The 23,439-nt window shown below is 44.5% G+C and overlaps 1 protein-coding gene and 1 pseudogene across 1 annotated transcript; one reads left to right on the top strand and one right to left on the bottom strand.

Annotated features, from left to right (window-relative positions):
- The first annotated feature begins 1,231 nt into the window (after positions 1 to 1,231).
- LOC129841560 (GTPase IMAP family member 9-like) lies at positions 1,232 to 3,613 on the top strand. The gene is made up of 2 exons (XM_055909894.1): positions 1,232 to 1,357; positions 2,331 to 3,613. The coding sequence occupies exons 1-2, from the start codon at positions 1,333 to 1,335 to the stop codon at positions 3,416 to 3,418; spliced, it is 1,113 nt and encodes a 370-aa protein (XP_055765869.1). The 5' UTR covers positions 1,232 to 1,332; the 3' UTR covers positions 3,419 to 3,613.
- A 1,756-nt stretch (positions 3,614 to 5,369) lies between these two features.
- LOC129841050 (uncharacterized) lies at positions 5,370 to 11,767 on the bottom strand (annotated as a pseudogene).
- Between the last annotated feature and the right edge of the window lie 11,672 nt (positions 11,768 to 23,439).

Here is a 23,439-nt window from a genome sequence, read left to right on the forward strand (position 1 = left end):
TTTTCCTGAAGCCCAATGTTGCATTTCTGCCATTCACAACTACAACAAACTGTAAAGGCATTGAGTTTGTAGAGTCACAAGCTTGATGTAGTCATTGAGTGCTAGGAATATGGTACCAAATACTATGTTTTTTACTACTTTGGTACACTATAAGTGAAATTTGTCTAAATACTTATGACGTTTACAAATGGCGGGACTAGATCTCTAAGGTGCTTTCATTTTCTAAATGGTAATTCAGATATGTAAGAAAATACCTTCAAGTAAAAGGTGACATTCTATACTGTCACCTCATATGAACATTGATCTCAAATTCAAAATGCTCTAGTACAGAGCCAAATGTAACAATTTAGCATCACTGTCCAAAGACAGATAGTGGAGGGTGTATAGGTAGACATCATCAGTAAAGAGAAATGAACAATCATTTAGTATGAGACAATACATACGTTATGTGTCAGGGGGCAGGAAGTTGTAATGCAAAGACACATGTTCTGTAACACCACTTGACTTAGAGGAAGCAGACTTTTCTGCTGTATATTCATTACACTAACGGTGGCATATAGTTAAGCCTACTGATCTTCCACGTTGTTATTGTTTGCTTTGTGCTTTGCATTTTGAAGTATATGAAAATTGCTTTACAAATAAAGGTATTATTAGTATTAGTATATTATTAGTATTGTCATTAGAACTATTATTATTCACAATGTGGGGCTTTCAATACCCAACCTATAGACTATAGCAAATGAGGTCACTTAAGGTGTGACTTATTGAGTAACAATATGTGAAACTATAGCCGGGCAGACACTACACGTTTTTAGTACGATCTACAGGTTCCTGATCAGCTCCCGGCGCATTTGACCAAATCTTTAGATCAAACCCAGAGTAAAACATAATGCCACAGTCTCGTAAAGTGTAAGCACATAACCCATTTGCGGATGATGGCTCCCATAGGCTCCCGGGCACTCTACGGCATCCCGGAAATGTTCAAACATGTTGAATATATTCGGCCTCAATTAGTAGTCCAAACATAGTAGTCCAAACATACTAGTTTATTACGATTTGACTTGACTGAATAGTTAAATATTAGACCAGTCAAAACATTTCTATTGTATTACAGCCATAACTAGTGGGAAAGGATTTCAGAAATTGTATGAAAGCTAAGAGAAAGCCTGTGGGTGTGTCAGGGCGTGGGCACCTGAGAGATCCTGTATAAAACAAGTGAGAAGACCCACTCTCACATTGTATCTCTTTAGTATCCTTTTAGGAGCACAGAAACTACTTCTACTACTACTACTCTCACATAGTGCTTGAGACTGACAGATCTTCACTGCAAACATGAACAGCAAAGAGTCTCAGTCTGGTGAGTAGCCTTTAGTTTATAAAGATGGGAACTCAAGTCAATGGTATTGATTTGTTTTTTTATGTGCTTTTTCCTTTGAACTTCATGTGCTCTAGAAATATACTGATGTATAGCAGTGGGGAGCATTATTTTATATTACTCCACTGCTTTTATTTCCTGGTCAAGTTGACACAAAATGTTAACATTATTAGTTACATTATAATGTACAAGTCAGTGGAGTAATTCATATTTTAAAAAATAATAATAATTGAAACATGTTTTATTAATACTTTAGGTAAGTCTTTATTTTTTTACATTCATAACTAACATTTTGTTTTTATTCTTGTAAGCGCTTATTGTATATGACTGTTTTAGAGCACTACCTTCTCTATCTTTCATTCTCTTTCTCACCTGCTGTAATGATTCTAAAAAGGAACACATGGATTTTACATTTATTTTTGTGCTGTGGCCATTATTTATATATTAAAACCAAGAGATTGCTTGGTATTTGATGGGAGTCAATTTAGCAAAAAAATGATAATGGCATAAAACAGTTTAACACATACAGATGTAAGATCTTTATTTGATAAATGTTTTGTTGCTGAAGGTTTTCCTGCACAGCAGCAAATGCAAAAGTTTAGTGGATTTGCGTTTTAAGTACTCTAATGTCCACTTTGCAAGTTCAGACTTGATTTTCCCTAACGCACAATATGTCAACCCCTACGAAAATGTCCATTAATTATAATCCATAAAATAATTCACATTTCTTGTTGCTGCAGGATTATTTTCCTGCTGTAGCAAACTGGCTCAAATTAAGATCCGACATCTGTAGAGGCGATGCTCACAGATTATTTTGTGCAGACCATGAAGTACTGCTTTGTGTCAAGAAGTGTGAATCTTAAGAAATTAGCCGTTCCTCAAAATTTGCCAACATGTGTTACGTGAAGACTAGACCTCTTTAAAAGTAAACAGCCATGTCCATTTAATCCAACAGAATTCCAACTGCAGATACAAAAGGAGGTCCGGATTGTTCTGGTCGGGAAGACTGGAGGTGGGAAAAGTGCAACGGGAAACACCATTCTGGGGACAAACACTTTCAAATCAATGTTTTCTTTGATTTCTCTGACAAAAGACTGTAAAAAGACAAGAGGGAAGGTGGGTGAGCAAAGTGTAGCTGTTATTGACACCCCAGGTTTGTTTGATACTACATTGTCCAATGAGGAGTCACTGAAAAGGATTGCTAAATGCATCTCTTTCTCTGCACCTGGTCCCAATGTGTTCCTGATTGTGATCAAGCTGGCAAGATTCACTAAAGAGGAAAAGGAAACTGTGGAGATAATTCAAAGGTTCTTTGGTGACGAAGCATCAAAATACAGCATGGTTCTCTTCACACACGGAGAAGTTCTTGGTGATGGTGATAATGCTGGTGCAACAATTCAAAAGGCCCTGCATGAAAATCCAGATCTGAAAGGTTTACTTTCCCAATGCAAAGGGGGATATCATGTCTTTAACAACAATGATAAGAATCCCTCCCAGGTCACTGAGCTGCTTGAGAAGATAAACAAGATGGTGAAGATGAATGGAGGAAGCTACTACACCACTGAGATGTTCCAGAAGGCTGAGAGAGCGATTGAAGAAGAGAAAGAGAGGATCCTGAGAGAGAATGAAGAGAAGATACGCAGAGAAGAGGAGAAACTGAAGGAAGACAAAATTAAACAAGAGGCCCGGGAGAAAGTGCTTAAAGAGGAGAATGAGAGGATCCTGAAAGAGAACGAAGAGCAGAAACGCAGACATGAGGAGGAACTGAAGAAAATGAAACAAGAAGCTCAGGAGAAAGCGATTAAAGAGGAGAAGAAGAGAATCCAGAGAGAGAAGGAAGAGCAGAGACTCAGGGAGGAGGAACTGGAGAAACTGAAACTGGAAAAAGAGGCTAAAGATAAAGAAATAAAGGAGGTGAGAGAAAAACATGAAAGGGAGGCAAGAGAGAGAGCTGAAGGAGAAAATGGCTTTATAGATGGTTTTATTAAAAGTGTTATTGTACCAGTGGTGAAAGCAGTACAAGCTGCTTGCGGTATACAATGAAAATCTGAAACAATGCTGTTCGAGAGTCCCAAGCTTAGTCACATTGAATGTAAATACAATTGTATTGCATTGCATTGAATGCATCTACAGACAGTGTACTCTGTTGCCATTCTAATGTTATAGTCTGTAACTGTGGACCCATTGACTTCTATAGATGTATATTCTATAGCTTACATAAAGCTTTATGACATTTAACCTGCCTCTGCTGTGTCTGTGATTGTTTCCATTTATGTCAATAGTAAACATTATGTAATGAGAATTTAGACAAATGCCAGCTACAATAGATTACATTCAATGTTTTCATTTATATTCAATGAGGACATTTTCTTAAAATAACACAAATAATCATCATGACAGTTTATTAAAGCTGGTAATTAGCTACATACGTGATTTCAGGGTAGTTTTCATGCATTGGCATTATAAATAAAATATGTTTTAATCAACAACAAAAAATAAAAAACGTCTTCATTCAGTGCATTACACTCCATGACTCGGTCGTTCCATGGACATATGGGTCGGTGTTCACACCATTGTCATTATGACATCATCAATATGGGACAGAACAGTGGAATTCTTTAGATGGATGCACACAGTTGTCTAGACTCTGTAAATCATGATGTTTAAACAGTGAAGTAATAAAGAGACTCTCTGGCCAACACAGTTAAGGGAGAGCGGCTACGTCCCAATAGTCTTATTTATCTTTCCTCCTCCTCCTTTCCTACAGATCACTAGATAGATTAACTGGTTAGAACTGGTTATGAATGTTAATAGCTATAGCCAAATAGTCATGAATCTTTTTAAGTTCCCTCATATTAGTTGATATATAAACATGGCCGGGACCTTTTCCTGGTCCTGTATAGCTTCTCCTAGAGGTAAAGGTTATGAGGAATGGAAGCCATTGACGGTTATTGAGACACATATGTGAGCCATGGTGGCCTGGTCTGTCTGAGTCCTCCAGGCCAGCAGAGGGAGAAAAACAAATCCTAAACTCTGGGACCGACTGACAAATTGGCATCCTATTCCATATATAATGCACTACTTTTGACCAGGATGCATGGGGCTTTGTTCAAAGTAGTACGCTATATAGTGAATAGGGTGCCATTTCATCCCAAACAGACAAGGAACCAGCAGGCCTATGAAATCAAAAGTGCAGTGATTTTCATCAGTAATTATAGTAAAGATGATGTACACCTCACTCACTTCATATACAATTATTACACTCAGTTCTCTAATCTCTCACACACAGGTACGGGGGAAATGACCAGCGAACATTTAACATTTCAAAACAGACATCAGGGGACAAACCTTAGTCATTCAGTCACACACATACTATCTCTCTCCCTCTGACACACAAGCAGGCGCAAGCTCTCTCTCACACACACACACACGCACACACGCACACACACAAACACACAAACACGGAACCTTGGGTGGAATAATCAGTACAAAGAGGAGAATTGCTTTTCATGATGTTTCAAAGTTACACAGGCTGTTAAAACACGCTGATGATACCTGGATCATAGAGGGTTATGGGAAGAACACTGAGAGGATACCTGGATCATAGTGGGTTATTGGAAGAACACTTTGAGTTTTGAGGGAAGAAGAAGGACCTGTTTGAATTCAATTCAAATCTCACGCACCACCCAGACCAGTGAAGAGTCATTAGTAGGAATCAAATAGAAAGATTCAGAGTGTAGAAAGTGAGTGAACAAACCAGCGACACACTGCAGTTATCAAATGGCTCCAGGTCAACAACCAATATATAAGATCTCAAAAGAATAAAAAGAAGAAAATAATGAATTCACACACACACACACGCACACACACACACACACACACACACACACACACACACACACACACGCACACACACACACACACACAGGCACAAACGCGCACACGCGCACACACACACACACTTTGTCAGTCAGCCCACTAGGGGGAGCCCTACTTAAGTCTGTCGCTCAGGTAGAGGCAGCCAAGGCACACAAGGCGCGGTCAGAGGAGCGAGACCATTCGCCTCCTTCAGGCACAAAGAAGGAAAGCTCAATCCAATAAGACAGCAGCCCGGACAGGAAATTAACTCATCTTGCTCAGGGGCGGGGCCAGCAGGGGGGTCCAGGATTGCAGTGCGGAAGCTGCTATCCCTCCAGCCAATCGGACGTCCGACGACCGCCGTCGCCGAGCCGTTGTTGTTGTCCAGATGGGGGAGATGAGGGAGGGAGGGGGAGGGGAGTTGGAGACTGGATAGCCCCAGCCGTTAGGCTGCAGAAACAAGGAGGAAGAGAACGAGGCTGGGTGTAGTAGACGTCTCCCTGGTGTTGGGACAGCGCCCTCTAATGTGTCAGGAGACCTGCTGCAGTCCATAGGCTCCCCCAGAGAAAAAGCTTCCTCCTCTTCCTCTTCCTCTTCCAGAGACACCATGTCCAGGTCCAGAAGCAGCACTGAATCATCTGACATGTCCTCCACCATCCCTCCTTTATCCTTCCTCCTTTCATCCCTCACCATCCCTCCCTTCTCCTTCCTCCTTTCATCCTCCACCATCCCTCCTTTATCCTTCCTCCTTTCATCCTCCACCATCCCTCCCTTTTCCTTCCTCCTTTCATCCTCCACCATCCCTCCCTTATCCTTCCTCCTTTCATCCTCCACCATCCCTCCTTTATCCTTCCTCATTTCATCCTCCACCATCCCTCCTTTATCCTCCTTCCTTTCATCCTCCACCATCCCTCCCTTCTCCTTCCTCCTTTCATCCTCCACCATCCCTCCCTTCTCCTTCCTCCTTTCATCCTCCACAATCCCTCCCTTCTCCTTCCTCCTTTCATCCTCCACCATCCCTCCTTTATCCTTCCTCCTTTCATCCTCCACCATCCCTCCTTTATCCTTCCTCCTTTGATCCTTCACCATCCGTCCTTTATCCTTACTCCTTTCATCTTCCACCATCCCTCCCTTCTCCTCCCTCCTTTCATCCTCCACCATCCCTCCCTTCTCCTTCCTCCTTTCATCCTCCACCATCCCTCCCTTCTCCTTCCTCCTTTCATCCTCCACAATCCCTCCCTTCTCCTTCCTCCTTTCATCCTCCACCATCCCTCCTTTATCCTTCCTCCTTTCATCCTCCACCATCCCTCCTTTATCCTTCCTCCTTTGATCCTTCACCATCCGTCCTTTATCCTTACTCCTTTCATCTTCCACCATCCCTCCCTTCTCCTTCCTCCTTTCATCCTCCACCATCCCTCCTTTATCCTTCCTCATTTCATCCTCCACCATCCCTCCTTTATCCTTCCTCCTTTCATCCTCCACCCTCCCTTCTCCTTCTCCTTCCTCCTTTCATCCTCCACCATCCCTCCCTTATCCTTCCTCCTTTCATCCTCCACCATCCCTCCTTTATCCTTCTTCTTTTCATCCTCCACCATCCCTCCTTTAACCTTCCTCCTTTCATCCCTCACCATCCCTCCCTTCTCCTTCCTCCTTTCATCCTCCACCATCCCTCCTTTATCCTTCCTCCTTTCATCCTCCATTATCCCTCCTTCTCCTTCCTCCTTTCATCCTCCACCATCCCTCCTTTATCCTTCCTCCTTTCATCCTCCACCATCCCTCCCTTCTCCTTCCTCCTTTCATCCTCCACCATCCCTCACTTCTCCTTCCTCCTTTCATCCTCCACCATCCCTCCCTTCTCCTTCCTCCTTTCATCCTCCACCATCCCTCCCTTTTCCTTCCTCCTTTCATCCTCCACCATCCCTCCCTTATCCTTCCTCCTTTCATCCTCCACCATCCCTCCTTTATCCTTCCTCATTTCATCCTCCACCATCCCTCCTTTATCCTCCCTCCTTTCATCCTCCACCATCCCTCCCTTCTCCTTCCTCCTTTCATCCTCCACCATCCCTCCCTTCTCCTTCCTCCTTTCATCCTCCACAATCCCTCCCTTCTCCTTCCTCCTTTCATCCTCCACCATCCCTCCTTTATCCTTCCTCCTTTCATCCTCCACCATCCCTCCTTTATCCTTCCTCCTTTGATCCTTCACCATCCGTCCTTTATCCTTACTCCTTTCATCTTCCACCATCCCTCCCTTCTCCTCCCTCCTTTCATCCTCCACCATCCCTCCCTTCTCCTTCCTCCTTTCATCCTCCACCATCCCTCCCTTCTCCTTCCTCCTTTCATCCTCCACAATCCCTCCCTTCTCCTTCCTCCTTTCATCCTCCACCATCCCTCCCTCCTTTATCCTTCCTCCTTTCATCCTCCACCATCCCTCCTTTATCCTTCCTCCTTTGATCCTTCACCATCCGTCCTTTATCCTTACTCATTTCATCTTCCACCATCCCTCCCTTCTCCTTCCTCCTTTCATCCTCCACCATCCCTCCTTTATCCTTCCTCATTTCATCCTCCACCATCCCTCCTTTATCCTTCCTCCTTTCATCCTCCACCCTCCCTTCTCCTTCTCCTTCCTCCTTTCATCCTCCACCATCCCTCCCTTATCCTTCCTCCTTTCATCCTCCACCATCCCTCCTTTATCCTTCTTCTTTTCATCCTCCACCATCCCTCCTTTAACCTTCCTCCTTTCATCCTCACCATCCCTCCTTTATCCTTCCTCCTTTCATCCTCCACCATCCCTCCTTTATCCTTCCTCCTTTCATCCTCCACCCTCCCTTCTCCTTCTCCTTCCTCCTTTCATCCTCCACCATCCCTCCCTTATCCTTCCTCCTTTCATCCTCCACCATCCCTCCTTTATCCTTCTTCTTTTCATCCTCCACCATCCCTCCTTTAACCTTCCTCCTTTCATCCCTCACCATCCCTCCCTTCTCCTTCCTCCTTTCATCCTCCACCATCCCTCCTTTATCCTTCCTCCTTTCATCCTCCATTATCCCTCCTTCTCCTTCCTCCTTTCATCCTCCACCATCCCTCCGTTATCCTTCCTCCTTTCATCCTCCACCATCCCTCCCTTCTCCTTCCTCCTTTCATCCTCCACCATCCCTCACTTCTCCTTCCTCCTTTCATCCTCCACCATCCCTCCCTTCTCCTTCCTCCTTTCATCCTCCACCATCCCTCCCTTTTCCTTCCTCCTTTCATCCTCCACCATCCCTCCCTTATCCTTCCTCCTTTCATCCTCCACCATCCCTCCTTTATCCTTCCTCATTTCATCCTCCACCATCCCTCCTTTATCCTCCCTCCTTTCATCCTCCACCATCCCTCCCTTCTCCTTCCTCCTTTCATCCTCCACCATCCCTCCCTTCTCCTTCCTCCTTTCATCCTCCACAATCCCTCCCTTCTCCTTCCTCCTTTCATCCTCCACCATCCCTCCTTTATCCTTCCTCCTTTCATCCTCCACCATCCCTCCTTTATCCTTCCTCCTTTGATCCTTCACCATCCGTCCTTTATCCTTACTCCTTTCATCTTCCACCATCCCTCCCTTCTCCTCCCTCCTTTCATCCTCCACCATCCCTCCCTTCTCCTTCCTCCTTTCATCCTCCACCATCCCTCCCTTCTCCTTCCTCCTTTCATCCTCCACAATCCCTCCCTTCTCCTTCCTCCTTTCATCCTCCACCATCCCTCCTTTATCCTTCCTCCTTTCATCCTCCACCATCCCTCCTTTATCCTTCCTCCTTTGATCCTTCACCATCCGTCCTTTATCCTTACTCCTTTCATCTTCCACCATCCCTCCCTTCTCCTTCCTCCTTTCATCCTCCACCATCCCTCCTTTATCATTCCTCATTTCATCCTCCACCATCCCTCCTTTATCCTTCCTCCTTTCATCCTCCACCCTCCCTTCTCCTTCTCCTTCCTCCTTTCATCCTCCACCATCCCTCCCTTATCCTTCCTCCTTTCATCCTCCACCATCCCTCCTTTATCCTTCTTCTTTTCATCCTCCACCATCCCTCCTTTAACCTTCCTCCTTTCATCCTCACCATCCCTCCTTTATCCTTCCTCCTTTCATCCTCCACCATCCCTCCTTTATCCTTCCACCTTTCATCCTCCACCATCCCTCCCTTCTCCTTTCATCCTCCACCTCTTCTTCCTCGTCTTTCCCCAAGCTCTGCAGGTCGGGGTCCCGGAGGAGGGGGGCGAGGGTTCGCCCCAGCTCGGGGGTGCAGTGGAGGGACTGGCAGCGGTGGGAGAGGTGAAGGTCAAGGCTTTGAGGTTGTCAATCTATGCATTTACAGTAAGTATGTACACAGAGTCATGGATGCATGCAATTATGTCTGTCTGTCAGTCTGTCTGTTATTGTATTTTAAATTAGAGCAGAGGACTGCAAGGTTGAGGAATGGTGTCCGATAGTCACCGACCAGGTTCTCAAAGGCAACCAACGTCTAGCCCAAAGTCCTGCACACACAGAAAACCATCATCATCATCTTTTAATGTAGCCGACTAGCTGTAAATCAGTTTGTCTGACTAGGTTTAAAATATTTACATGTTGTATTTCTACACAGTATTTACTCAATGGAGACACACTGTGATAGAGTTCTACTCAATAAACATTAAAACAAGAATGGAACCTCTACAATGTACTGCATCGATTCAATACTCAAGTCCTCCACAGCAGTTACATGTGATTATGTTCAATAAGGGAAAGGAGGGTACTTCTTTTCTGGGTCAAAGTGGAAAAAAATATTCTATGGTGCTATTTGATAGTAGACCTACTGGGGTTGTGCAGTGGTGGTGAAAGGGTTGGGTTAAGGGTTTGTTCATACACTGTCCGTTTGTTGTGTGATAGTATTAAAGGCTTTATTTACGGTTGTGTGATCGTGTAAAACGGAAAAACATTGGTTAACTGTGTGCCTGTCATACACTTGGGTTTTGTGTGTGTGTGTGTGTGTGTGTGTGTGTGTGTGTGTGTGTGTGTGTGTGTGTGTGTGTGTGCGCGCCTGCCTAAGTGCGAGGTAGGAAGTCCGAATCTGCCTCTATCTGGGCGATGACCTCACACAGGATGATTCCATAGTCAAACACATCCACCTAGGGGTCAGAGTCAGCCAATCATATCTGATCAATAACATCTCACTTGGCATATTCACAATAATACACCTTGAAAGAGCCTGGTCATTTGCTAGAAACATACATATTAGCAAGACCCACTAGACACATCCAGAAAAACACAGCAGGGACATGGAACAGTTGTCCTTCCAGATTGCATTATAGCATAGTACTACTGTATTGCATTACTGTGTTTGCTTCCTCTTATTATGCACTCAGACCAGTGAGATAGCAGCCAGGAAACAGTACAGTACTGTTAGTATCTTTTCATCATATAGCTCTCATCTCAGCACCTACGGGGCCATCCAGTAGGGGGAGCCCACCACAGCCAGAGGCTGCTTATCAGCCCCGTCACTGGAGGAGAGGAAAATAATACATTCATATAGAACACATTTATTTTTCAGGAGAGAAAAACAGAATACAATGTGCAATGTATTTAAGGCTATATGTGCAGTCATGATGGGAATATGAGGAGACAGTCATATAGTCTTCCTGTAATCTGGAGGAACTTTCTCACAGCACTAACCTGTAGTCTGGAAACTTCTCACAGAACTAACCTGTAGTCTGGAATCTTCTCACAGCACTAACCTGTAGTCTGGAATCTTCTCACAGCACTAACCTGTAGTCTGGAATCTTCTCACAGCACTAACCTGTAGTCTGGAATCTTCTCACAGCACTAACCTGTAGTCTGGAATCTTCTCTGCCAGACTAAAGTCTCCCACTACTGCAGTGAACACACCATTCTCACAGTGCGCCAGACAGTTCTATGAAAGAGAAAGGAGAGAGAGGGATATGAGTGTGTGTGAGAGTCAGTGAGAGATGAAATGAACGATTAGTACAAGATGAAGTGAAGGGAGGTGTTACTGTGTGTCTGTCTGTCTGGAGGCTGATGGGAGGAGCTATAGGAGGAAGGGCTCATTGTAGTGGCTGGAATGGAATCAATGGAACAAAGTTAAACACGTTGTTTTCATGTGTTTTACGTGTTTGGTACCATTCCGTTGATTCCATTCCCTCCTATAGGTCCTCCCACCAGCCTCCTCTGATTTGAAAAGTATAATGTAATAGTTTATGTAAAGTCATGCACCCTCTGTTTGAAACAATATTTGGAAAGGATTCATAAGGGTGGAAAGAACATTTCATTTCATAAGGCTGAAGTAACCGACTGCAGAGGAAAGTCGAGTGTTTCCATTCTTCATACAAGGTGTCTTTGTAATGTAGAAATAAACATCTCCATATGTATCACACACTAACAAACTGTAAATATACTGTATGTGTGTACAGTGTACTATCAACTGGTGAAAGAGACTCAAATATCACGTTCATTTGTACGTATCCACTGTATACATGAATCATGGCAAAGTTGGTTCCTGTTTCAGTCACTTTGGTCATGTTTGGTGGGTCGAATAAAAACACAACATGATTGAAGCCTCCCACAATGCAGGCGCTGGCTTCAAGACGATGTTGATGAAGAGCAACAGCACAAATTTGCAGTCGACTGCAGCAGAGAAGAAGAGGTAAAGAGAGGGATAACTGCGCCCAAAACCAGCAGGTGGCTTTTTTGTTTTTTACTCACCAAGCGTGGAATGTTTGTATGGAGGTCAATGAAAGAGTGTTGAATTTGGTTCACAAAAAGGCGTATTTGCTACCTGTGGCTTATTTGAGTTTCGTAATGCTTAGGTTGTTAGTAGTGCACTGATATAAGTAGGACACGTGACATCCTGGTAACTTTGAGAAAAAACATTTTATATCAGAGTTGTGCCTGTTGTTCAGACGTGTGTCTGTCTTCTGATTGGTTAGAATGGTCCCACCTGATCTTGCCTCCTGTCTGCCTTCTATTTTTGAAGATATTCCTTTCCATTGCTAAAGTCACTGGGGTATCTGGTCAATATAATGGATAATCTGTGACTGCAGTCAAAACTTCATGACCTTTGATCACATGTTTTTTGTAAAGTCATGCAGTTGTCATGTAGGCCCACGTTGGACCATTTTTATCCCCATTATTCAACACACTTAAAGGCCGACTTGACAGAAGTGATCCACTCAAACGCGCCCGTTGTCTTTTATCCATGCATAGCAAATATAGGATCAAATGGCTCCAAGGCTGTAGAACATGATTTACAAGAAATGCCCTGACTAACTAGAAAGCTACATTTATCATGCAGCGAGGAGCATGGTCCAGTTCCTGACCAACTAAATGCTTAGGTGTTGCATTGCATCAACCAATGGTTGCCACCTCATCCAGATGGCTCTACACGAAAAAAGGGTTCCTGGAAGATCTTTTAGGGGTTCTTCAAATTGAAACTGTGGGGGAAACTCTAAATTCTTCAAAGAACCCCTTTTAATGGTTCCTCGAATAACTTTTTGGGGTTCATTTTTTACACCCCCCCGTTATTATTATTAGTCATCATAACAATAACAACAATAACACAATACTTTAGTCGTCAGTGTTAATTATCATTTTAGTGGCAAAGCAGAATTCATTAATATGGTCAAATCCGGAAACTATCATTTCGAAAACAAAACGCTTATTCTTTCAGTGACATACGGGACAGATCTGTATTTTATCGAACGGGTGGCAACCCTAAATCTAAGTATTGCTGTTACATTGCACAACCTTCCAATGTTATGTCAGAATTATGTACAATTCTGGCAAATTAGTTCGCAACGAGCCAGGCGGCCCAAACTGTTGCATATACTTTGACTCTGCGTGCAATGAAAACAAGAGAAGTGACACAATTTCCCTAGTTAATATTGCCTGCTAACATATATTTATTTTAACTAAATATGCAGGCTTAAAAAAATATACTTCTGTGTATTGATTTTAAGAAAAGCAAAAGATGTTTATGGTTAGGTACATTCATGCAACGATTGTGTTTTTTTCGAGAATGCGCCTTTGTTAAATCATCACCCGTTTGGCGAAGTAGGCTGTGATTCAATGATAAATTAACAGTTACCGCATTGATTATATGAAACGCAGGACAAGCTAGTTAACCTAGTAATATCATTAACTATGTGTAGTTAACTAGTGATTATGTGAAGATCGATTGTTTTGTATAAAATTATTTTATTGCTAGCCTCCAACTTACCTTGGCTCCTTGCTGCACTCGCGTAACAGGTGGTCAGCATGCCACGCAGTTTCCTCGTGGAATGCAATATAATCGGCCATAACCGTCGTCCAAAAATACAGATTACCGATTGTTATGAAAACTTGAAAATCGGCCCTAATAGATCAGCCATGCCGATTAACTGGCAGGTTAGCCTGGCTGGAAAAAGAAGGGGGAAAAAGACGACATTCTACTTGGTAACACTGGAGGGCAGCCAAGCTCTTCAGCCAAGACAGAGAACACCAGACATTAACTCTTATCTCCTCTCACAATTTACAGGACAGGATGTACAGAAATGTCCTTTAGCTTTACTACTTACAGGATGAACATAGGTTTTTGCTTGTGACTCTTAGTGACAACCACAAAGACTGACTTGGATATTGTACATTTTGAGAGTCAAGAATGTAATATTTTCCTGAATGAAGGCATGTATTTCTGTATTGTACATAAGACTTGAACTACAGCATGACTCCCCTTTACAATAGACATAATACTAGTAATACAGCCGCACAGAATCTAATGAACATAATAAAAACATCTAAACCTGTCAGTTTAAACTAGAGATATCTGTTTTTCTGCTGAGTCTCAATCCACCGGTTCCACAGGAAGTAGTTTGGAGGTTTGGGGTTCTGCGATTTCTTTGCTGACTGTATTTGAATGTATTTTAGTGTTTACCAGCATTTGTAACTTGAGTTTGATCATTTCTGTACAAAACTGTTCTTCTACATCCACCCAGGTCTCTGTCACCAACACTACAGCTGTACCTGTAGTTAATACTACATCCACCCAGGACTCTGTCACCAACACTACAGCTGTACCTGTAGTTAGTACTACATCCACCCAGGTCTCTGTCACCAACACTACAGCTGTACCTGTAGTTAGTACTACAGCCACCCAGGTCTCTGTCACCAACACTACAGCTGTACCTGTAGTTAGTACTACATCCACCCAGGTCTCTGTCACCAACACTACAGCTGTACCTGTAGTTAGTACTACATCCACACAGGTCTCTGTCAGCAACACTACAGCTGTACCTGTAGTTAGTACTACAGCCACCTAGGTCTCTGTCACCAACACTACAGCTGTACCTGTAGTTAGTACTACAGCCACCCAGGTCTCTGTCACCAACACTACAGCTGTACCTGTAGTTAGTACTACATCCACCCAGGTCTCTGTCACCAACACTACAGCTGTACCTGTAGTTAGTACTACAGCCACCCAGGTCTCTGTCACCAACAATACAGCTGTACCTGTAGTTAGTACTACATCCACCCAGGTCTCTGTCACCAACACTACAGCTGTACCTGTAGTTAGTACTACATCCACCCAGGTCTCTGTCACCAACACTACATCTGTACCTGTAGTTAGTACTACATCCACCCAGGTCTCTGTCACCAACACTACAGCTGTACCTGTAGTTAGTACTATGTCCACCCAGGTCTCTGTCACCAACACTACAGCTGTACCAGTAGTTAGTACTACAGCCACCCAAGTCTCTGTCACCAACACTACAGCTGTACCTGTAGTTAGTACTACAGCCACCCAGGTCTCTGTCACCAACACTACAGCTGTACCTGTAGTTAGTACTACATCCAACCAGGTTTCTGTCACCAATATTACAGCTGTACCTGTAGTTAGTACTACATCCACCCAGGTCTCTGTCCCCAACACTACAGCTGTACCTGTAGTTAGTACTACATCCACCCAGGTCTCTGTCACTACACTACAGCTGTACCTGTAGTTAGTACTACATCCACCCAGGTCTCTGTCACCAACACTACAGCTGTACCTGTAGTTAGTACTACATCCACCCAGGTCTCTGTCACCAACACTACAGCTGTACCTGTAGTTAGTACTACATCCACCCAGGTCTCTGTCAGCAACACTACAGCTGTACCTGTAGTTAGTACTACATCCACCCAGGTCTCTGTCACCAACACTACAGCTGTACCTATAGTTAGTACTACATCCACCCAGGTCTCTGTCACCAACACTACAGCTGTACCTGTAGTTAGTACTACATCAACCCAGGTCTCTGTCACCAACACTACAGCTGTACCTGTAGTTAGTACTACATCCACCCAGGTCTCTGTCCCCAACACTACAGCTGTACCTGTAGTTAGTACTACATCCACCCAGGTCTATGTCAGCAACACTACAGCTGTACCTGTCGTTAGTACTACAGCCACCCAGGTCTCTGTCACCAACACTACAGCTGTACCTGTAGTTAGTACTACATCCACCCAGGTTTCTGTCACTACACTACAGCTGTACCTGTAGTTAGTACTACATCCACCCAGGTCTCTGTCACCAACACTACAGCTGTACCTGTAGTTAGTACTACATCCACCCAGGTCTCTGTCACCAACACTACAGCTGTACCTGTAGTTAGTACTACATCAACCCAGGTCTCTGTCACCAACACTACAGCTGTACCTGTAGTTAGTACTACATCCACCCAGGTCTCTGTCACCAACACTACAGCTGTACCTGTAGTTAGTACTACAGCCACCCAGGTCTCTGTCACCAACACTACAGCTGTACCTGTAGTTAGTACTACAGCCACCCAGGTCTCTGTCACCAACACTACAGCTGTACCTGTAGTTAGTACTACATCCACCCAGGTCTCTGTCACCAACACTACAGCTGTACCTGTAGTTAGTACTACATCCACCCAGGTCTCTGTCCCCAACACTACAGCTGTACCTGTAGTTAGTACTACATCCACCCAGGTCTATGTCAGCAACACTACAGCTGTACCTGAAGTTAGTACTACAGCCACCCAGGTCTCTGTCACCAACACTACAGCTGTACCTGTAGTTAGTACTACATCCACCCAGGTCTCTGTCACTACACTACAGCTGTACCTGTAGTTAGTACTACATCCACCCAGGTCTCTGTCACCAACACTACAGCTGTACCTGTAGTTAGTACTACATCTACCCAGGTCTCTGTCACCAACACTACAGCTGTACCTGTAGTTAGTACTACATCAACCCAGGTCTCTGTCACCAACACTACAGCTGTACCTGTAGTTAGTACTACATCCACCCAGGTCTCTGTCACCAACACTACAGCTGTACCTGTAGTTAGTACTACATCCACCCAGGTCTCTGTCAGCAACACTACAGCTGTACCTGTAGTTAGTACTACAGCCACCCAGGTCTCTGTCACCAACACTACAGTTGTACCTGTAGTTAGTACTACATCCACCCAGGTCTCTGTCACTACACTACAGCTGTACCTGTAGTTAGTACTACATCCACCCAGGTCTCTGTCACTACACTACAGCTGTACCTGTAGTTAGTACTACAGCCACCCAGGTCTCTGTCACCAACACTACAGCTGTACCTGTAGTTAGTACTACATCCAACCAGGTCTCTGTCACCAATATTACAGCTGTACCTGTAGTTAGTACTACATCCACCCAGGTCTCTGTCCCCAACACTACAGCTGTACCTGTAGTTAGTACTACATCCACCCAGGTCTCTGTCAGCAACACTACAGCTGTACCTGTAGTTAGTACTACAGCCACCCAGGTCTCTGTAACCAACACTACAGCTGTACTTGTAGTTAGTACTACATCCACCCAGGTCTCTGTCACTACACTACAGCTGTACCTGTAGTTAGTACTACATCCACCCAGGTCTCTGTCACCAACACTACAGCTGTACCTGTAGTTAGTACTACATCAACCCAGGTCTCTGTCACCAACACTACAGCTGTACCTGTAGTTAGTACTACATCCACCCAGGTCTCTGTCCCCAACACTACAGCTGTACCTGTAATTAGTACTACATCCACCCAGGTCTATGTCAGCAACACTACAGCTGTACCTGTAGTTAGTACTACAGCCACCCAGGTCTCTGTCACCAACACTACAGCTGTACCTGTAGTTAGTACTACATCCACCCAGGTCTCTGTCACCAACACTACAGCTGTACCTGTAGTTAGTACTACATCCACCCAGGTCTCTGTCACCAACACTACAGCTGTACCTGTAGTTAGTACTACATCAACCCAGGTCTCTGTCACCAACACTACAGCTGTACCTGTAGTTAGTACTACATCCACCCAGGTCTCTGTCACCAACACTACAGCTGTACCTGTAGTTAGTACTACATCCACCCAGGTCTCTGTCACCAACACTACAGCTGTACCTGTAGTTAGTACTACATCCACCCAGGTCTCTGTCACCAACACTACAGCTGTACCTGTAGTTAGTACTACATCCAACCAGGTCTCTGTCACCAACACTACAGCTGTACCTGTAGTTAGTACTACAGCCACCCAGGTCTCTGTCACCAACACTACAGCTGTACCTGTAGTTAGTACTACATCCAACCAGGTCTCTGTCACTACACTACAGCTGTACCTGTAGTTAGTACTACATCCACCCAGGTCTCTGTCACTACACTACAGCTGTACCTGTAGTTAGTACTACAGCCACCCAGGTCTCTGTCACCAACACTACAGCTGTACCTGTAGTTAGTACTACATCCAACCAGGTCTCTGTCACCAATATTACAGCTGTACCTGTAGTTAGTACTACATCCACCCAGGTCTCTGTCCCCAACACTACAGCTGTACCTGTAGTTAGTACAACATCCACCCAGGTCTCTGTCACCAACACTACAGCTGTACCTGAGTTAGTACTACATCCACCCAGGTCTCTGTCACTACACTACAGCTGTACCTGTAGTTAGTACTACAGCCACCCAGGTCTCTGTCACCAACACTACAGCTGTACCTGTAGTTAGTACTACATCCAACCAGGTCTCTGTCACCAATATTACAGCTGTACCTGTAGTTAGTACTACATCCACCCAGGTCTCTGTCCCCAACACTACAGCTGTACCTGTAGTTAGTACTACATCCACCCAGGTCTCTGTCAGCAACACTACAGCTGTACCTGTAGTTAGTACTACAGCCACCCAGGTCTCTGTAACCAACACTACAGCTGTACCTGTAGTTAGTACTACATCCACCCAGGTCTCTGTCACTACACTACAGCTGTACCTGTAGTTAGTACTACATCCACCCAGGTCTCTGTCACCAACACTACAGCTGTACCTGTAGTTAGTACTACATCCACCCAGGTCTCTGTCACCAACACTACAGCTGTACCTGTAGTTAGTACTACATCAACCCAGGTCTCTGTCATCAACACTACAGCTGTACCTGTAGTTAGTACTACATCCACCCAGGTCTCTGTCCCCTACACTACAGCTGTACCTGTAGTTAGTACTACATCCACCCAGGTCTCTGTCAGCAACACTACAGCTGTACCTGTAGTTAGTACTACAGCCACCCAGGTCTCTGTCACCAACACTACAGCTGTACCTGTAGTTAGTACTACATCCACCCAGGTCTCTGTCACTACACTACAGCTGTACCTGTAGTTAGTACTACATCCACCCAGGTCTCTGTCACCAACACTACAGCTGTACCTGTAGTTAGTACTACATCAACCCAGGTCTCTGTCACCAACACTACAGCTGTACCTGTAGTTAGTACTACATCCTCCCAGGTCTCTGTCACCAACACTACAGCTGTACCTGTAGTTAGTACTACATCCACCCAGGTCTCTGTCACCAACACTACAGCTGTACCTGTAGTTAGTACTACATCCACCCAGGTCTCTGTCAGCAACACTACAGCTGTACCTGTAGTTAGTACTACAGCCACTCAGGTCTCTGTCACCAACACTACAGCTGTACCTGTAGTTAGTACTACATCCACCCAGGTCTCTGTCACTACACTACAGCTGTACCTGTAGTTAGTACTACATCCACCCAGGTCTCTGTCACTACACTACAGCTGTACCTGTAGTTAGTACTACAGCCACCCAGGTCTCTGTCACCAACACTACAGCTGTACCTGTAGTTAGTACTACATCCAACCAGGTCTCTGTCACCAATATTACAGCTGTACCTGTAGTTAGTACTACATCCACCCAGGTCTCTGTCCCCAACACTACAGCTGTACCTGTAGTTAGTACTACATCCACCCAGGTCTCTGTCAGCAACACTACAGCTGTACCTGTAGTTAGTACTACAGCCACCCAGGTCTCTGTAACCAACACTACAGCTGTACCTGTAGTTAGTACTACATCCACCCAGGTCTCTGTCACTACACTACAGCTGTACCTGTAGTTAGTACTACATCCACCCAGGTCTCTGTCACCAACACTACAGCTGTACCTGTAGTTAGTACTACATCCACCCAGGTCTCTGTCACCAACACTACAGCTGTACCTGTAGTTAGTACTACATCCACCCAGGTCTCTGTCACCAACAATACAGCTGTACCTGTAGTTAGTACTACATCCACCCAGGTCTCTGTCACCAACACTACATCTGTACCTGTAGTTAGTATTACATCCACCCAGGTCTCTGTCACCAACAATACAGCTGTACCTGTAGTTAGTACTACATCCACCCAGGTCTCTGTCACCAACACTACAGCTGTACCTGTAGTTAGTACTACATCCACCCAGGTCTCTGTCACCAACACTACATCTGTACCTGTAGTTAGTATTACATCCCCCCAGGTCTCTGTCACTACACTATAACTGTACCTGTAGTTAGTACTACATCCCCCCAGGTCTCTGTCACCAACACTACAGCTGTACCTGTAGTTAGTATTACATCCACCCAAGTCTCTGTCACCAACACTACAGCTGTACCTGTAGTTAGTACTACATCCACCCAGGTCTCTGTCACCAACACTACATCTGTACCTGTAGTTAGTATTACATCCACCCAGGTCTCTGTCACCAACACTACAGCTGTACCTGTAGTTAGTACTACAACCACCAGAGGGCCACCTTTGACTCTGTCCCTGTATCTAAGCAGGGGTTCATTAACTTTTTCAGCCTGAGACACAAATTAGAAATTCTATGTTATTTGGGACCCAAGGTTATGAAAATATACAGCTATGTGTAAATATTGGTACATTTCTTTGCCCTTACGCCTAAAACAAATTCAATATAAACAAAAACAAATAACAATGAGTTTCAATACCCATATAAATATTTATTCATGTTTATTTTTCCCCATTAAAAACACTCATATCTGTCTAGGCTTGAACTGTTGCTGTTAAAATACAATAAATAATTTTAATTCTGAATGCGAATAAACTGATCGATCACATCACACAGATGATTAACAGTACACACACACACATACACACACACACACACACACACACACACAAACACACAAACACAGGTTCTGTTTTTGATAGTGCAACCCTAATTAACAGTACAGATGAAAAATGATCAAATAATTTCTACAGTAAGATGTACAGTAGGTCTGATCATTTTTCATCTTCATCTGGATTGATACTTAACGGTTGCACTATCAGTAGCTAGCTAGCATGCTTTGGCTAACGTTAACTATTAGCTGTGTACAAGGTCAGGGGATTGTTTGAAAGAGAAACTCACATCTATTACTATGAGAGAGTATTCCCTTATTTCTGTGGATGTTTGGTCAGGACGTGTCATTATATTAACTTGTTTGTTTTGAGAGACTCATTACTCAGCACTTCCCCGCACAAAACACATTGTGGGCGCGCCTCGTTATTCCTCAAAGTTTGTATAAAACCAAGAGAGAGAAACTCATGGCTGTATTTGCGTTTCATGACGATTGAGCTCAGTCAGGACTTGATGACGAGTGGGAATGACAAGTCAGTGGCTGACAGCGCATCATCTGCTGCTGAACGACAGCGCTGCAGCTTGTGGGTCCGGTAACCCGCGAAACACACGAGCATCTCCCACACGCGCAGCTGCTAAACTGAGCAGAGACCGTTGCTAAGCAGAGACCGTTGCTAAGCAGAGACCATTGCTAAGCAGAGAGCGTTGCTAAGCAGAGACAGTTGCTAAGCAGAGAGCGCACTGAACAGTGAGCTCAGTTGTACTTGGACAAATCAATTCCAGTAATCAATGAAATAATGATACATTTACTCTGACACGTCACGACCCATACTTTAAGAAAGGCTGATCTAAGGATCTGAGCTGTCTCTCCTCCTGTGGAATAGAGTAGAGCTATAGAGTTGTGTAATAGTTCATGTAGGTAGATGTCATGTGCAATCGGTTGTGCTAAGATAATGAGAGTTAATGACTATAGATACTGGTATGTATGTGTATATTCTGTTGTACTAAGACACTTTAAATATACCGTTTGTTGTTGCTGTCATAATACACTACGTGGAAGTTTTTCTTCCCCCTTCATATTCGATCATATTATGTTTTAATTGAATTTCCCTTTTAAATCTCTGAAACTGTGGAGATCTTAGCTCTGTCTCAATTAATCTTTCCTTCAGTCCTCGCATCCTCTCTCCTTGCCCCCTTCACAAAACTCATTGGATAATATGTTCCAAGTGGAGGGACCTTGACCTTCTCTTCTAATAGGGTTGAGAAAGAGGAGAGGAGATAGGATGCGAGGAATCCCAGAAATAACTGATTGAGACTTAACCCTTTTCAGAGGATTGGCCTAACAGAGTGCTTTCACAGTAACTTGGCCTAGACCTCAAAGAACAAGCAAAAGCACACGTGTGAAGTTCCCACCAAAAAAAAATAAAAATAACTATCCACACTGATAGAAAAAATGCCCCTATATGGCTAGTCTGTTGTGGGGTTGCTAGCTAGCCTATTGTAGGCTCACGAGCTAGCCTATTGTAGGGATGCTAGTTAGCCTTTTGTAGGGTCAATAGCTAGCGTATTGTAAGGCCTTGTGGGGCCTTCTGTAGGTCAAGAAAGATCATCTGTTTAAAATAAATTGTATATGACTTCAAATAAGTCACATGGTACCACAGTGGAGTGTCAGGAGGAGACCTTATAATCCTGACCACTCTTCCACTTCTCCTTTTCTTTCACCATACATTCCTCTTTTCATCTTTCACTTTCCCTGTTGTTGTTGTGGAATATGCAAACTGTATGTCAAATCTAAAGAATGTGCTGCATTAGCAGACTCAACTCAGGGCCCGTGTTTATCACGTCTCAGAGGAGAAGTGCTGATCTAGGATCTGTTTGACACTGTCAATTATCTAGTAATAATTTTGTCTAACCACAATGGAACACTAATCTTTAAGTACAAGAACTGGCAGTGGTTTGAGCAAAGTATCCTGCTATTGTTTTCAGGAATGTAAACCTAAGGCAGGGACAGGAGGGGTGGAAAGAGAAATGGGTGGGATGATGAGAGAGATAGGAGGGGTGATAGAAGGGACAGGAGGTGTGATAGTAGAGACAGGAGGGGTGATAGGAGGGACGGTATGGGTGATAGGAGAGACGGTAGGGGTGATAGGAGAGACAGGAGGGTGGTAGGAGGGATGGTATGGGTGATAGGAGAGACGGTAGGGGTGATAGTAGAGACAGGAGGGGTGATAGGAGGGACGGTAGGGGTGATAGGAGGGACGGTATGGGTGATAGGAGAGACGGTAGGGGTGATAGGAGAGACGGTAGGGGTGAAATTAGAGACGGTAGGGGTGATAGGAGAGACGGTAGGGGTGATAGGAGAGACGGTAGGGGTGATAGGAGAGATGGTAGGGGTGATAGGAGAGACGGTAGGGGTGATAGGAGGGACGGTATGGGTGATAGGAGAGACGGTAGGGGTGATAGGAGAGACGGTAGGGGTGATAAGAGAGACAATATGAGAGACAGGAGGGACAGGAGTGTCGATAGGAGAGATGAGAGGGGTGTTCGTAGAGACGAGAGGGGTAGGAGGGGTGATAGACGAGAGGGGTGATAGGAGAGATGGGAGCGGTGATACGAGAGACAACATGAGAGACAGGAGGGACAGGAGTGTTGATAGGAGAGACAGGAACAGTGACAGGAGAGACAGGACCAGTGATAGTAGAGACAGGAAGAGTGGTGGGAGAGAGACAGGAGGGGTGATAGGAGGGACGGGAGGGGTGATAGGAGGGACGGGAGGGGTGATAGGAGAGACAGGAGTGGTA

Source organism: Salvelinus fontinalis, chromosome 42, assembly GCF_029448725.1.
Source record: "Salvelinus fontinalis isolate EN_2023a chromosome 42, ASM2944872v1, whole genome shotgun sequence".
Classification (NCBI taxonomy): domain Eukaryota; kingdom Metazoa; phylum Chordata; class Actinopteri; order Salmoniformes; family Salmonidae; genus Salvelinus; species Salvelinus fontinalis.